At 42.1% G+C, this 17,248-nt stretch overlaps 1 protein-coding gene across 2 annotated transcripts in view; it reads right to left on the bottom strand.

Moving 5' to 3' along the window:
- The window catches only part of LOC124550757 (caspase-1-like), a 189,675-nt gene that overhangs the window by 86,112 nt on the left and 86,315 nt on the right, over positions 1–17,248 (bottom strand). For both annotated transcript variants that reach the window (XM_047125483.1, XM_047125490.1), the window contains exon 4: positions 9,651–9,823. In XM_047125483.1, the coding sequence (XP_046981439.1) occupies positions 9,651–9,823 (173 nt within the window). The remainder of the gene's footprint in view (positions 1–9,650; positions 9,824–17,248) is intronic.

The following is a 17,248-nucleotide window of genomic DNA, read 5'->3' as shown; positions in this document are numbered from 1 at the left end:
GGATTGCAGATCGCTTCGAATCATCGAGACTGCGGACAAGAAGAGTCATCGTCCAATTCTGATTAAACAAGTAAAGCTTAATTATAACTTTCTTGAGTGACTGTGATGACTGTGATATGGCTGTTTATGAATGAGATCATTAATAAAATACTAATAACTAAATTTCCTCCTCAACAGCAACCAGTAAAAACACAATAATTAATTAAAATTATACTAGGCAAGTACATGGAAGAAAGATCATATGCATAGGACAACATATTGCAGCATTCTTAGTTCATAAAACAATATGTGGAAAACTTAAATTCGGTGCTGGGAATGAATTTCAAGTTTGTCATACACTAAAGAAGAAATCTGCGGGGGGTTTAAAAAAAATTACTTCTAGTCAGCAGTGGTAGCGGCTAAAAGTGATTTGTAGGAGAAAGGGGGGGGGGGGGGGGAACCTTCTTACTGTACTTCAGAAAAGTGTAGAAATATTGTGTGGGTGGATGGTATACTAAACGAAGAGGTATTAACCCCTTAATGGCTGAATAAATTTGTAGATGAAAAATAAAAATCAAACATTGTGGCGCTTTAGACGTGCCCGAAACACTCAGGAGGATGCACCACTTATCAGAAGCATTGTTAGTTTCCAGCACCTGTCGGCATTGGCGCTCTAAAACGGTCAACCTTCAACACACAGCATTGGTATGATGCGAATTCGCGACACTCGGAATTAAGGGGTAAAATCGAAGTGGGGAGGGAATAACTTTGTGGCACAACTTCACTAAATGAAAAACTTTGTGTAGGACAGTAAGACAAAACTACAGTAAGTTGGTTCAAGTGAATATCGTGTGCAACAGTTGCGCAGAGACAAAAACACTTGCTGCATCAGACCTGTCTTCGGAGTGAAAACCACAACAGATGGTGTAAGAATACTAAAATCGTTATGCAAACATGAACATGTGCATCTGCATCATACTCCGCAAGCCACCTAACAGTGTGTACCCGAGCATACTTTTGGTAGGTACTTCTGGCACCACTAAGTAATTTCCCCTTCCCTGTTTTACTCGCGAATGGCACATGGGAAGAATGTTTGTCGGTTAAGCTGTAACAACAACGACTCTGTACTATTGTACATATAAGTAATTCTTTTCATCTGATTTTACGATAAACTCGTGTAATTGATGTTCTGATTTCATTTCGTTTTGTTTCATGCCATTATGTTAAGAAAACTGTAAATAAGTTTCAATGTGAATATTAATGTTTATGTCAAATGTCAAGTAATATTGTAATAGAATTGAAATGTAATAAATGTTGAAACTGTTGTAAGATGTTTAAAATTGCAACTGTGCGTCTGCTCCATACGTTGGCAATGTGTTAGGATATGTAGAATGCAAAACCTCGGGTGAATACCCGGTCTGTCAGGGAGCGGTAAAAGGTGGATGGCAGGCGAGTGCGGGAAAATGCGTACGGGCACTGCACGGCACAACGGGCACAGCAGTAGCTGGAGTTTGGCACTGGTTTGAGCAACACCTTCTGGAACGAGGAGGCTCTCCTGGAAGACATAGCTTCACTGAGCCTCGGGTATGCCGTTCCAACGCCCACACAGCATGGCAAAATTTCATAGGCACTAAATGGAAAAGCACTGCTACGCTAAGAAGAATTAAAGTGCCGATACGTCAAGAGCCATAGCTGTGGTTGAATGTGTCCTCTGTTCCTCGCCATCTTGCCGCCCGCCACCCGCCGCATCGATACTAGCAGGTTGAAATTTTTAGTACTGTATTCGTATGGATCAGAGAGTGGTGTTTGTTTAGTGCAATAATAACCTAAATTTTACCAGAACTTCTCCATCGTTTAATTATCCTCACAACTAACCTAGACAGGGTCCTTTCCAAACATTGTGCAATCCGAGTGTCCCGAAATGAAAATTAAAAATTGCGTTAATAATAATTATTTGCTGAACTAGCTGTATTAGAATGATGTTTAAAGAAAGGTTTTGTTAATGAACCAGTAAATGAATAGCGAAGGTTTAACGAAGTCGAATGACAACTTTAGTATTGATATAGTAATGAAGTTTATTATTTCGAGACGGATTTAAAGGCATTTCAATGAACAGTAAATAAGATGAAAAGAGTAGTTACTTATATACTGGAAATCTTGAATGAATAATAAATTCAGTAATCATTTAAAAAAAAATACAATGATCATAACAGTTTCACGGTCGAATTCTGAAGTGATCTAAATTGGTCTGACCAGCAAAAGTTAAAGTCAATATAAAAGTCAAAATTTATCAGTGTTTTATCTTTATCAAAATTGAAATTTTGTGTGTGGCATGAAAGCACAATTTCTAGGGTAACCTATGCCTGATTTTAATCAGATTAATAGACAGTATAAAGTTTTGTAGTAAACATTATATTGTAGTGTTATGTATTCATGATTTTCCATATCAGTACAGAACGTGAAACTATCAGTTCAAAAGATTTTCTGGTTCTAAAATTCTCCTGTATTATGCAGTGTTACAACTTGTTGTTTTGCGTGAATATATACCAACTTGTGCAGGGAAGAAACTCAGTTAATACCTAATTAGGCTGGCGACCGTAATATTGTCACATTGGTAGCAACTTCTGGTTTGCTTTTGATCCTTTGATCCATCCTGACGTGTGATTGCATTTCGAACTTACTTGATGGATCATTGTTATTACAGAGCGGATGTAAGTCTGATTTGCCACCATTCAGGTACACGCGGTCGATATCTATGCGAAAATCCTTTCTCATAAGGTGAATTCCGATAACTTACCATAGCACAGGCTTTAACGAGTACGGTGTCAGGGATTACAAAGCCAAAGGGATTACAAAGCCTCTGTGTTACCTCTAATTTCTCGAATTTTCTCTTCGTGATCATTTCATGAGATATGTGTGGAAGGAAGTACTATGTTGTTCATCTCTTGCCGGAAAGTTCTCTCTCGAAATTTCAATAGCAAACCTCTCTGTGATGCAGAATCCCTGTCTTGTAGTGTTTGCCACTGGGGTCTGTTGAACATCTCTGTAGTGCTCTTATGCTGACTAAATGGTCTCGTGACCAAATGCGCCGCTCCTCGTTGGATCTTCTCCATCCCTTCTACCATTCGTAACTGATAAGCGTCCCAGATTGATAAACACTACTCAAGAATCGGTCGAACAGATGCCTTACCAGTCACTTCCTGCGTGGATGATTTACATTACCTTAAGATTCATAGAAGAATCTCAGTCTGGCAACTACTTTTCCTACTATTTGTTTTATATGGTCATTTCACTTCAGGATCGCTCTGGATAGTTACTCCTAGATATTTAACTGCAGATGCTGTTTCCAGCGATTTGTCATCAGTAGTGCAGCTGGACAGTAATAAATTTCTTTCTCTATGTATGCGCAATGCCAACGGCCTTGCCGCAGCGGTAACACCGGTTCCGGTCAGATAACCGAAGTTAAGCACTGTTGGGCTGGGCTAGCACTTGGATGGGTGACCATCCGGCCTGCCGAGCGCTGATGGCAAACTAGGTGCACTCAGCCCTTGTGAGGCAAATTGAGGAACTATTTGATTGAGGAGTAGCGGCTCCAGTCTCGTAAACTGACATACGGCCGGAAGAGCGGTGTACTGATTAGATGCCCCTTCATATCCGCATCCAGTGACGCCTGTGAGCTCAGGCCAGTTGTCAACTGGCAGGGCCTGCAACGTTCATCAATCCTCTGCAAATCGATACTATCTACTGGCGTTGCTACTTTCTGAACGGTAGTGTGTGCGGTGTCATATGCCTTCCTGAAGTGAAAGGACATGGGTTATGAGCGCTGTTAAAATGGAATGATCATATAAAGTTGATCGCCGGTAAAGAAGATGCCAGACTGAGATTCATTGGAAGAATCCTAAGGAAATGCAATCCGAAAACAAAAGAAGTAGGTTACAGTGCACTTGTTCACCCACTGCTTGAATACTGATCACCGGTGTGGGATCCGTACCAGATAGGGTTGATAGAAGAGAGAGAGAAGATCCAACGGAGAGCAGCGCGCTTCGCTACAGGATCATTTAGTATTTGCGAAAGCGTTACGGAGATGATAGATAAACTCTAGTGGAATACTTTGCCGGAGAGACGCTCAGTAGCTTGGTACAGGATTTTGTTGAAGTTTCGAGAACATACCTTCACCGAGGAGTCAAGCAGTATATTGCTCCCTCCTACGTATATCTCGCGAAGAGACCATGAGGATAAAATGAGAGAGATTAGAGCCCACACAGAGGCATACCGACAATCTCTCTTTCCACGAACAATACGAGACTGGAATAGAAGGGAGAACCGATAGAGGTACTCAAGGCACCCTCTGCCACACACCGTCAGGTGGCTTGCGGAGTATGGATGCAGATGTAGATCTGCCAGCGTGTGTAGTGCCAACAGAAAAGTTCGGAGGCGGTGGTGTTTTGGTGTGGTCATGGTTTTCATGGAGGGGGCTTGCACTCCTTGCTGTTTTGAGTGGCACTATCACAGCACAGGCCTACATTGATGTTTAAGCACCTTCTTGGCCTCTCTCCCTCCATTTATCCCTCCTATCAACTCTGATCCTCACCTCCCTCCCCCTTCCTCTGTCCTTTCCCCGGGCATCCTCTTCCCCCTTCCATCCTGTTTTCCCCATCTACCCTCTCTCTGCCTCCTTTCTCTTATGTTTTTTAACCTTTCTGTAGGCTGTAGAGCAGCATATTATGCTGCTGCCAGACACCCCCCCCCCCCCCCAAGGGGGGAAGGGGGGGGGGAATTGAAATACAATAAAGAAAAAAATAAAGTAATGTGATACACGATGTGATGTCGTACAACATGACACAGTCCATCGCATAATCCAGCACGGCATTTCTTTTGTCGTACTATACTATATGACACAACATGACATTTAAGTTTAGAATGCATACATCAACACTCAGGGATACTTCATATTATAGATACATCCCCACCCTCAGACACTTGCTATTGTAAATCCATCCAACTCTCTAGAAGCACATAAATTTGTGTCTTATTTGTTCTTACAGCCCTCTCCATGCATGAAACAGGGGACGGGTTTGAGGGAGGATGCCCTCGGGGAATAAAATCATCACCCCTCCCTCCTCCCACCCAGATATCAAAAAATGGATGGGACGATACACCCCCAGAAATGCTGTTCTTCAAAAAACGCTTTTTTAGCTATTACATGTATGCTCTTCAGACGATGCTATTATATTTTGTACGCTATGGTTGACGAATCTTCTGGATTTTGGGCACAGGAGCAGGGATTTTAGCCTATAAATTGCAATATGCAAGTGTACCAACACAATGCAGGTAAGAGACCTCGCTATGCTGAGGGAGTAGGGTTAACTCGTAAAGAAAGCGCGAATATGTCAAGATGTTTTGATTTAAATGTCTTTGAAGGTATCAGATAAATCGAAAATCTAGTACCCTTCTTTTACATCACTAACACTGTCCAGGACATTTTAGCCTTTTTTTCGTTCTTTGGTAGGAGTACTTCTCATTCTGGTTACCAACTTCTTCTCTACCAGAATTTTGACATTAGACCGCCCTAGCTTGGCAACCGATGTAGATTTTTGATGACCTGGGCGTTGACTGACCCAGAATAGATTCTTTTTATTATTTTTCGAACCATATTGCTTGAGTTCGGCATCCTTAGTCTGGCTGCTCTGCAGTTACCTGGGGCAGAAAATAACAGAAAACATGAACACGATACCGAACTAAATATTAAGTGCTGCGTGAAGTACACAGGGTATATAAAAAATGACAACTATTTGTTATTTGAGATATGTGCGTGAATAGCAAACTCTCAAGTTTTACATGGTTCCCGCTAGGTGGTAGCGGTGTGCGCCCACTTCAGTTCTAGTAAAAATGGTGTCGGGACAACAGAAAGCGTTTTGTGTTCTACGTTTCGCGCAGTCCGTGTCAGTAATAACTGTTCAGCGCAACTTTCATATCAGAGCATTAGACGATGGCATGAACGATTCCAAGAAACAAGTTGTTTGTGTAAAGGCAAATCGCCGAGCCGTCTCCGATTTTCTGACACAGACGTCGAACGCATACGCTATCGTTTCACAAGGAGTCAGCAGAAAGCCGTTCACCGTGCAGCTCGAGAGCTCAACAAGCCCCCGATATCCATCTGGCGTGTATTGCGTCGACGTTTACACATGAAACCAAACCAAATTAGCTGCTGCAAGCTTTCAACAATGTGTGAAGTTACGTAATTTCGTTCTTGGCAAGATAAAGGGTGACAACTTTCTCCCACTTTTACCATTTAGTAACGAGGCAACACTCCATTTAAATGGAAAGGTGAACCGTCAGAAAATGAGAATATGGGATACGGAACAACCACATGAAGCAGTACAACATGAGAGTGACTCTCCAAAAGTTAATGTGTTTTGTGCAGTTTCACAGGAAAAAGTGTATGGTCCATTTTTTTCTTTGCCGAGAACACCATTACAGGTAGCACATATTTCGAGATGCTTGGAAACCTTCTTTCCCCACAGCTGGAAGCTGATCGAATTACTTCATTTACCAAATGGATGTGTCAGTGCCACAGTGGCATCTGGGTGTTCGGGAATTTTTAAATCAAAGGATTACAGAATGACGGATCGGTCAAACGGGACCAATTGATTCAGTCTTACATTACTGGCCTCCAATGTCAGCAGACCTAACTATATGTGATTATTTCTTGTGGTGGCTTACAAAAGACTGTTTCTGTGCCTCCGTCAAACAATGAATGAACTGAGATCGCATAACAGCAGCTGTGGAAGTTGTAACTCATAACATGCTCGGTGCAGTGTGGAAACAACCTGAATACCGCATTGACATATGCCGTACGTCTCATGGGGGACTTATTGAACACCTATGAAAAGGTATGAAAAAAACTTTTTGAGTTTCTCGTGAGTCAAAAAACAAAATTCATTGTATATGTTTATTTGTTTCAGAAATGTAGACGTTCCAAATCGGATGATTCTTTTAGATATACCCTGTATGATAAAAATAATATATGTAAATAGTTCATATTATGTAGATAACTTTACGATACAAATGTGTTACATAAATAAACTTGCTTAAAACCTTACTATAGTGCAGGGTGAGAGATTCACACTACAAATAGTAAACTACTGAAAAGCACACATACTGTTATTTTTTCAAGTTTTTGTCTTTGTTTATTTAAAACATGCATCACTAAAAATTGAAAACTAAGAAACCATCGCTAGAAAACCTCACGTGAATAATTTTGCAACAACCAATCTGAATTAAGTATGAATATAATTGTCTGAAATAAGTAGAACTGCAAAACAATGTGTGCACGACAAAATATTATCAACATTTCAATCCTGTACGAAAACTGACGAACTTATCTTGTTTTGTACGAAAATAAATTTTCTACAAGATAGCATAGTAATTTTTTTTTAAGAAAATGCAGTAGAACATCATCTGTTCATTAGAAATTAGGTGGCTTTTTCTGACAAATATTTTTACAACAGTTTTTGGGTTAGTTTAATTTCCTGCGTGGCCATCGATAAAGCTTTAAATGATCGATTACGGATTCCTGACTGTAAATAGAGGAAGAAAGGCGCCATAAACTTGTGTCCGGAAATGCATCATTGCCACGGTAAATAGCGCTGATGATTGAAAGTTCCTCTGACCACGTGCCATGTGTTCTTTGTGTGTTGCAGGCTGTGTGACTAACGCAGCGTGCTGTAAGCAGCAAAATGGTCCGTCATTTATGTCGGGAACAAGCCGAGTTGGTGTTTTGGGCGGGGCTAAGTGGATGGAAACGGCTGAGAGAAACCACAACTATACTAAAACAAGTACTTCCACAGACACCAACCACATCACGTAACATTTCAAGCCCTTTTTGGGCGGTTGTAGACTACTGGGCATTGCTACACTAAGAAGAAATGCAGATGATAAACGGGTATCCATTGGACAAATATATTATACTAGAACTGACATGTGATTACAATTTCACACAATTTGGGTGCATAGATACTGAGAAATAAGTACACAGAACAACCACCTCTGGCCGTAATAATGGCCTTGATACGCCTGGGTATTGAGTCAAAGAGTGCTTGGACGGCGTGTACAGGTACAGCTGCCCATGCAGCTTCAACACGATACCACAGTTCATCAAGAGTAGTGACTGGCGTATTGTGACGAGCCAGTTGCTCAGCCACCATTGACCAGACGTTTTAAGTTGGTGAGAGATCTGGAGAATGTGCTGGCCAGGGCAGCAGTCGAACATTTTCTGTATCCAGAAAGGACCTGCAACATGCAGTCATGCATTATCCCGCTGAAATTTAGGGTTTCGCAGGGATCGAATGAAGGGTAGAGCCACGGATCGTAACACATCTGAAATGTAACGTCCACTGTTCAAAGTGCCGTCAATGCGAACAAGAGGTGACCTAGACGTGTAACCAATGGCACCCCATACCATCACGCCGGGTGATATGCCAGTATGGCGATGACGAATACACGCATCCAGTGTGCGTTCACCGCGATGTCGACAAAGACGGATGCGACCATCATGATGCTGTAAACAGAACCTGGATTCATCCGAAAAAAATGACGTTTTCCCATTCGTGCACCCAGGTTCATCGTTGAGTTCAATATCGCAGGCTCTCCTGTCTGTGATGCAGCGTCAATGGTAACCGCAGCCATGGTCTCCGAGCTGATAGTCCATGCTACCGAAAACGTCGTCAAACTGTTCGTGCAGATGGTAGTTGTCTTGCAAACGTCCCCATCTGTTGACTCAGGGATCGAGATGTGGTTACACGATCCGTTACAGCCATGCGGATAAGATGCTTGTCATCTCGACTGCTAGTGATACGAGGCCGTTGGGATCCAGCACGGCGTTCCGTATTACCCTCCTGAATCCACCAATTCCATATTCTGCTAACAGTCATTGGATCTCGACCAACGCGAGCAGCAATGTCGCGATACTATAAACGGCAATCGCGATAGTCTACAATACGATCTTTATCAAAGTCGGTAACGTGATGGTACGCATTTCTCCTCCTTACACGAGGCATCACAACAACGTTTCACCAGGCAACGCCGGTCAACTGCTGTTTGTGTATGAGAAATCGGTTGGAAACTTTCCTCATGTGAGCACGTTGTAGATGTCGCCACCGGCGCCAACCTTGTGTGAATGTTCTGAAAAGCTTATCATTTGCATATCACAGTATCGTTCTTCCAGTCAGTTAAATTTCGCATCTGTAGCACGTCATCTTCGTGGTGTAGCAATTTTAGTGACCATAGCGTATGATCATAAGGCCTTTCAGACAGACGAACGTATATGGAGGTGGCGGACGTTGCGTACGCCAGATCTGGAGTACCGGAATCTACAGGATACTGAGAAGAACTCTAGTAAGAGCTCGAAGAGAGGCCGGAACGTGCGATCCATGTTAAAAACTGACTACAATTTGGTTTCTGCTTGTCGGGAACTGCCATTTTTGTCTCCTTCGTTCTCCTGAATTTTGAATCATTTCTCCCCAGACTGCCTTAATACATAACATGTTAATCGTGAAACTAGCTGCTACTATGAATCAAACTGATTTCACACCAACAAACCGGAAGATTCCACAGGATATGAACAGCTACCAAGACATGCAAATGCACTTAGAGTGCATTTGTCGACCTACCTGTATGAAGAAGAGTTTGGGTTTCCCAACAAGGCGTGGGCACTGAGCGGGGCTGAAAGGTTCCAGCAGGTCGCTGACATGATACGCCTGGTCTTTCGCAAACAGCACATTATTCGCACTGCCAAGTGAAAGCACAGCCACTGCAACGCAGTTGACGTGGTCCTCCTCGGCCACTGTAACCACAGACATACTTACGTTACGGCGAAATGTCACTGTCCTCATTTAATTTTCATTTACACTTTAAGACAAAAAATACTCAAGACGAAGAAGTTACACAAGTTGGTCACGAACCGATAATCATACATGTATCAACGGAGAATGCAACATTGTTAACTTTAGCGGTCTATGGACGAATGTATGACGCTTCAGCACAATTTCACTGCACAGCTGGCAGGAAAGTAAACAGGGTATATGTCGATACCAGGGCATCAAGTCTGCAAATTTCATCCGTATACTCAGTTGGACGGTACGCCTCGCAGACGGGCACGTGAGTGATATACTCAGTTAACAGCATTTGAGAGAGGATGTACCAGGTCTGTTCAGGAAACTCCAGAAATTTGTCCACAATTTTTTTCTACGCTTACCTTTTACTTATTGTGCATGGTCTCCTTCGAAATGTTCTCCTCCACAATTGATGCACCGCTCCCAACATTTTTTCCATTTCCGGAAGCAGTCCTGGCATGCCACTTGCTGGAATGCGCGAAGGGCCGTCTGCGAATTTTCTTTTATTTCGTCTATAGTTGCAAATCTTCTACCTTTCAACTTTGGAAAGAAAAGGAAAACGTACACAGGTGACAGGTCTGGAAAGTGCGGACGATGAGGCAGCACAGTAATTTCGTTTTCTGTGCAATAGTCACGCCCCAACAGGGGTGAATATGCGGGTGCATTATCCTGTAATGCCGGAAATGCATATCCTCCTATTTCCATCTATTGTACTATGCATTTTTTTTCTTATTTTGTTACCTGAAGATATGACATTTCTGTGTCTTTATATATTGTAATTGTTTTAATGTGTGTGTGTGTGTGTGTGTGTGTGTGTGTGTGTGTGTGTGTGTGTGTATAATTGGTTTGTTTTGTAAATATTATTTGTATTTTTATGCTGGGTTTGGCCTAGGGAAAACTATGCTATCGAACGATTACATCGATAGGTCGTGTGGAGAACCAAAGTGTTTAGATTTTTGGTAGTGTTAACTCTACTGCATGGAGCGCGGGCACAGAGAGTCTGGCTGGAGTAGGGCGGTGGAGCAGGTGTGTTGTGTGACGCTCCCACGAGTTGCCGCGCGTTTGGGGTTTGACAGCGTGTAATTGCGCTCGACTGGCTATGATAATTTCTGACACGGTGTCGCGGACGAGAAACATTAGCAGGCACACATCAAGAGCCCGTTTCGCCTGGTGGCCGTGTCGAGAAGAAGCACACCAACATCCAGCTTCTGCAACAGCTACGGCCGACAATGAGTGTCGCCACCTCCTCGGTCGACGACTTCAAACCTTTAATCAACCAACAAGGAAGACTAAAAGCACATAAAGTTTTAGAACTGTATGGCAGAAATCAGCTTTTCAAACTGTTGCATCACAAAAATACAGCAACTTAGCATTAAACTTTGTTGCTCATTGTCCCAATTGCATTACCACGCAGGGTCCCTTCCTTTTCCGGAATGAACCCAAGTGTCGTTGAAATTCATACGTCAGCATTAAAGTAATATCATTCGATTTCACTGCTTTAATTTCAAAGTTCAGTTAAAGTATTCATAGCTGGCTACAATATTTAGATTACACAAGCACAAATTAAGAGTGCGAGTTTTGTTACCATATTTTAGCTTACCTGTGACTGCAGCTCAGCTTGGTACGTAGTAAATTTTACTATTGTTAATTGTTCAGAACCATTTAATTCAAGTTCAAAGTTATATCTCTTATTTCCAAATTGCGTGGATTCAAGTAGCTTTTGGATTGATTGTTGAGGTAGCCCAAGACTAACCTTATTTTATCGAATTTCGAAGTGCTTCAGAAACAAAGTTCACTATTAATTTCAGTCACTAAATTAACTTTCAGTTTTCCGGTTTTATTAATTCTTTTGCTAAATTAAGCCAGAGTGTAGCGAAATTTATTACTTCTGACAAACATTCAGATTTCACACAACACGTGTCAACCTTCAGTTTCCATGCTTTTAGTGCTAATTATATGTGCATTAATCTTTCATTTTCAGTTACTATAGTAGTTGTTCATAGGACTGGCAACCGTAATTTTCCCTAAATCTCAAATATCTAATTAACACCAATTAATTGTTAATGTAACGACTGCACATTTACTTTCTTTATTAATTTGACCCTTTTCTCAAAATTAATTTCCACCAATTTCATTTGCATTTTTCCTTTCACTTAGATGTAACCCTTTCCTCCATCTTTACCGACAAATTGACTTTGGTGACGATTGCTTTTCCCAAATTTCCATTAGGTGCACGCGGTTTAATTTTTCACTGTCATTAAGGTCGATAAGTGAGGGGGAAGTTACAATCCTCATGCAAGAACCACGAATTGTCTCATCGCATTTCAGGCTGTTTCCTTCTCACATTTTCCTGCAAGCGTCGAAAACGTCCCGATAGAGCCAGCGAAGTGATTAAACTGCCACGCTGTCTAACGCGCTGCTTCCCGAGCGGGAAGGCATGCCGGTCCCCGGCACGAATCCGCCCGGCGGATTAGTGTCAAGTGCTGGCCAGTCTGCGGATGGTTTTTAAGGGGGTAGGATGTCAAACGGGCCGACTTGGAGCAGGCTGCATTTGTTACCATAGGTACACTTTTCTTCATAAGTTAGAGAGACTCTTTGATGAATTTTGCACAGCATACATACCATACTTACAGGTGTACGAAACTCTAGAATTTATTTATGAAAAAACGAACGAGCTGTTGTATTTTAAATTTCATGTTTAGAAAAAAACACAAATTTTGTAGTTAATTACCTCAATTTTTACCATAGTTTTTAATAGATTTGGAAAATTCTAGAGTTCCATACACCTTTAAGTATGGTTTGTATGCTGTGCAAAATTCATCGAAGAATCTCTCTTAGTTATGAAGAAAAGTGTACCTATAGCAACAAATGCTGCCATTAGTAAGTGAAAAAAATGATGAAATTTCACATGTAAAACAAATTATATCGTTATGTTTTACAACTTACACTGCTAAGAGTGTGAATTCTGAATCCTTCCTGGTCATGCTGACAAAGTTTAATAAATTTATTTGTAAAAGTATAGACAGTGGAAATTCAAATGTCCTGTGGTGCCTCTCCTGCTCCAAGTCGGCCCGTTTGACGTCCTACCCCCCTTAAGGTGGTTTTCCGTCTGCCTCGGCGAATGCGGGCTGGTTCCCCTTACTCCGCCTCAGTTACACTTTTCAGCGATTGCTGCACAAACACTGTCTCCACGTTCACGTACACCATAATTACTCTAGCACGTAGACATTTAGGGTTACATTTGTCTGGTATGAGACGTTCCCAGGGGGGTCCACTGGTGGCCCCGAACCGCACAATAACCCTGGTTTCGGTGTGGGGCGGCGGTGGGGTGAGTGGACTGCTGTAGCCTGTTGTGGGGTTGTGAACCAATGAGTGCTACAGTGGGGACGATCTATCTCCGTTGTTTCTAGGTCCCTGGTTCAACACACACACACACACACACACACACACACACACACACACACACACACACACCATCGATTAACAGTTTGTCCCCGTGGCACGAATTCATGATGAACTAATCCTTCAAAGTGAAAGAAAACTATGGCAGTGACATTTGATCAGACCTCGAAAGCATTTTTGGTCTTGGAGAACCTTTCCCGACATATTGTGAAGATTGAACCTTGGTCTCACCATCATAAACGTAGATTCACGTTTCATCACCAGTTATAGTTCTCTTAAGCAACATGTCGTTCTCATTTGCGCGATCCAAAAGCTCTACACAGATTACAAGGTGAATGTGTATCTGGTCTTGACTCATGAGCCGTGGGACGAAATTGGCGGCAACATGATCCATTCCAAGATGCTGTGTCAGGATTTCATGACATGACCCAACTGAAATGTTACATTCTTCTGAAATCTCTCGGACAGTCAGTCCTCGACTGCCCCACACATTTTCGTTGAAGTTCCTGATATGAGTGTAGTCGGTAGATGTCGATGGGCGTCCTGAACGAAGGTCATCTTTCATTCCCGTCCGGCCATTTTTAAACCCTGTGAACCATTCGTAACACGGAGTACCACTTTAAGCACTCATTACCATAGGCTTCCTGCACCATTTAGCGTGTCTCCGTAAAGGGTTTCTTGAGTTTCATTCAAAATTAAAATGCAGGCATGTTGCACCACTAACTCTGCCATCTCGAAATTCGCGAACTGTGCGACACAACTTTCTAGTCCATACAGCACTTGTAACACCGAAAATACAGATAAGATACCTTGTGCACCATCCAAAAATTTTCGGTGTTTAATAGTCGTTGATAATTTGTACTGTACTTCTGATTCTGAAGCTGTAATCTGTATTACAGAAACTGTATTTACTAAGTAATCGATGTACTTGTGCATTATTTCTGACTTATACAGAGTGGTCCACTGATCGTGACCGGGCGAAATCTCTCACAAAATAAGCGTCTAACGAAAAAACTACAAAGAACAAAACTTGTCTAGCTTGAAGGGGGAAACCAGATTGCGCTATGGTTGGCCCACTAGATGTCACTGCCATAGCTCAAACGGATATCAGCTGCGTTTTTTCTTAATTGGAACCCCCAATTTTTTATTACATATTCGTGTAGTACGTAAAGAAATATGAATGTCTTAGTTGGAATACTTTTTTCGCTGTGATATATGGCGCTGTAATAGTCACAAACATATGGCTCACAATTTTAGACGAACAGTTAGTAACAGGTAGGTTTTTTAAACTAAAATTCAGAACGTAGGTACGTTTGAAAATTTTATTTCGGTCGTTCCAATGTGATACATGTACCTTCGTGAACTTATCATTTCTGAGAACGCATGCTGTTACAGCGTAATTACCTGTAAATACCACATTAATGCAATAAATGCTCAAAATGATGTCCGTCAACCTCAATGCATTTGGCAATGCGTGTAACGACATTCCTTTCAACAGCGAATAGTTCGCCTTCCGCAGTGTTCGCACTTGCATTGACAATGCTGTCAGATGTTGTCGGTGGATCACAATAGCAAATATCCTTCAACTTTCCCCACAGAAGGAAATCCGAGGACGTCAGATTTGGTGAACGTGCGAGCCATGGTATGGTGCTTCGACGACCAATCCACCTATCATGAAATATGCTATTCAATACCGCTTCAACCGCACGCGAGCTTTGTGCCGGACATCCATCATGTTGGAAGTACATTGCCATTCTGTCATGCAGTGAAACATCTTGTAGTAACATCGGTAGAACATTACGTAGGAAATCAGCATACATTGCACCAATTAGTTTGCCATCGATAAAATGGGGGCCAATTATCCTTCCTCCCATAATGCCGCACCATACATTAACCCGCCAAGGTCGCTGATGTTCCACTTGTTGCAGCCATCGTGGATTTTCCGCTGCCCAGTAGTGCATATTATGCTGATTTACGTTACCGCTGTTGGAGAATGACGCTTTGTTGCTAAATAGAATGCGTGCAAAAAATCTGTCATCGTCCCCCAGTGGCAGAACTGTACACAACGTTCAAAGTCGTCGCCATGCAATTCCTGGTGCGTAGAAATATGGTACGGGTGCAATGGCTGTTGATGTAGCATTCTCAACACCGACGTTTTTGAGGTTCCCGATTCTCGCACAATTTGTCTGCTACTGATGTGCAGATTAGCCGCGACAGCAGCTGAAACACCTACTTGGGCATCATCATTTGTTGTAGGTCATGGTTGACGTTTCACACGTGGCTGAACACTTCCTGTTTCCTTAAATAACGTAACTATCCAGCGAACGGTCCGGACACCGGATGGTGTCGTCCAGGATACCGAGCAGCATACATAGCACACGCCCGTTGGGCATTTTGATCACAATAGCCATACGTCAACACGATATCGACTTTTTCTGCAATTGGTAAACGGTCCATTTTAACACGGGAAATGTATCACGAAGCAAATACCGTCCGCACTAGCGGAATGTTACGTGATACCATGTACTTGTACGTTTGCTACTATTACAGTGCCATCTATCACAAAGCGAAAAAAGTGGTTCAACTAAAACATTCGTATTTCTTTACGTACTACACGAATATGTAATAAAAATGGGGGTTCCTATTTTAAAAAACGCAGTTGATATCTGTCCGACCTATGGCATCTAGCGGGCCAACCATAGCGCCATCTGGTTCCCCCCTCAAGCTAGACAAGTTTTGTTCTTCGTAGTTTTTTCGTTTGACCCTTATTTTGTGAGATATTTGGCCCAGTCACGATCAATGGACCACCCTGTGTAATCGATTGTAAATGAAAATATTGTAAATTTCTGGGTGGTAGCCAAGCGAACTTTATTTAAATGTATCGATAGCAACGACGAAATGGCAGTAGCGGTGCTGTTGTTAATCTTCACGTGTGTAGAGTCTCTGTCGCTTTGCGAAAGAGAGGAAGCAGCGTAGCTCAAGTGATGAAAGAGTGTGGAAGAGTTTATTGGGCGCTCCCGCAGACACGGTGTGCAGCTATGCTCTCGCCAGTGTAGACGCACCTGATTCGTTAACCGGCGAGTATTGAGAGTGCGGTCGGATTGGACAGGCGGAGGAAGCTGCTATTCTAGCTATTGCCTATACCACATTTATCCATAGCTCTGGAGAAGACTCAAACAGCAGCAGCAGCAGCAGCAACAACAGCAGCTCAGCATTGTCGTCGGCTACATTCTTGGTCGTCCGAACAGCTACAACATCCTAAGACTGTTAACTAACAGATATAGGAATGTAGAGTGGAGCGAGACTTTTAATTTCGCCACGCTACACTTGTTCCCTCAGATATAAATTATACCGTCGCAGCGGTAAGAGCGCTCGACGGCAGAGAAAATACTAAAATTGTAACTTTTTTTTCCATCCGTCTATTGTCTCTCGAGAGCGGAAGCTTAATGCAGACGTGATCTGATGAAGATGAAAAAAACTTATTAATGTGTAGACATGTTGTGGAAGTTGTTATGACATTTGGATGAGGGAAGCAATGTAAAATAAATTGCATTTAATATCAAGACAGTTTTGTATACATTAGAAATTCCTGGACAATGAAACGTATTGCAAGATTTCGGAGCAGACTTTTCACGCAGAAATGAAGTAGGAGATTTTTGAAGACCTGGACGCCGCACGAAAGAAGACATGTTAACATGGTAGAGCATGAACTCTTATCTACAACATTTCCCCCTGTCAGTTACATTTTGTTATTCTCTGTTCTTTTTCAATAATTTTTGTAGCAGAAATTGGTTTAACTTTTGCTCAGAAACGCCACAAGGACCACCCCAACAATAGCTTTTCCGAATCACGAAGTCTGATAGCTTTTCTGTAATATGAAGTCCGATTTGCATTTCATTCTTTCCCTTTTTCACGGTCATTTACGATTTTAAAACCCCCTTTTTATTCACCATTTCTTTTCTTTTCTTCTCTTT

Source organism: Schistocerca americana, chromosome 1 (assembly GCF_021461395.2).
Source record: "Schistocerca americana isolate TAMUIC-IGC-003095 chromosome 1, iqSchAmer2.1, whole genome shotgun sequence".
Classification (NCBI taxonomy): Eukaryota; Metazoa; Arthropoda; class Insecta; order Orthoptera; family Acrididae; genus Schistocerca; species Schistocerca americana.
This window is presented reverse-complemented; position numbering and strand designations above follow the sequence as displayed.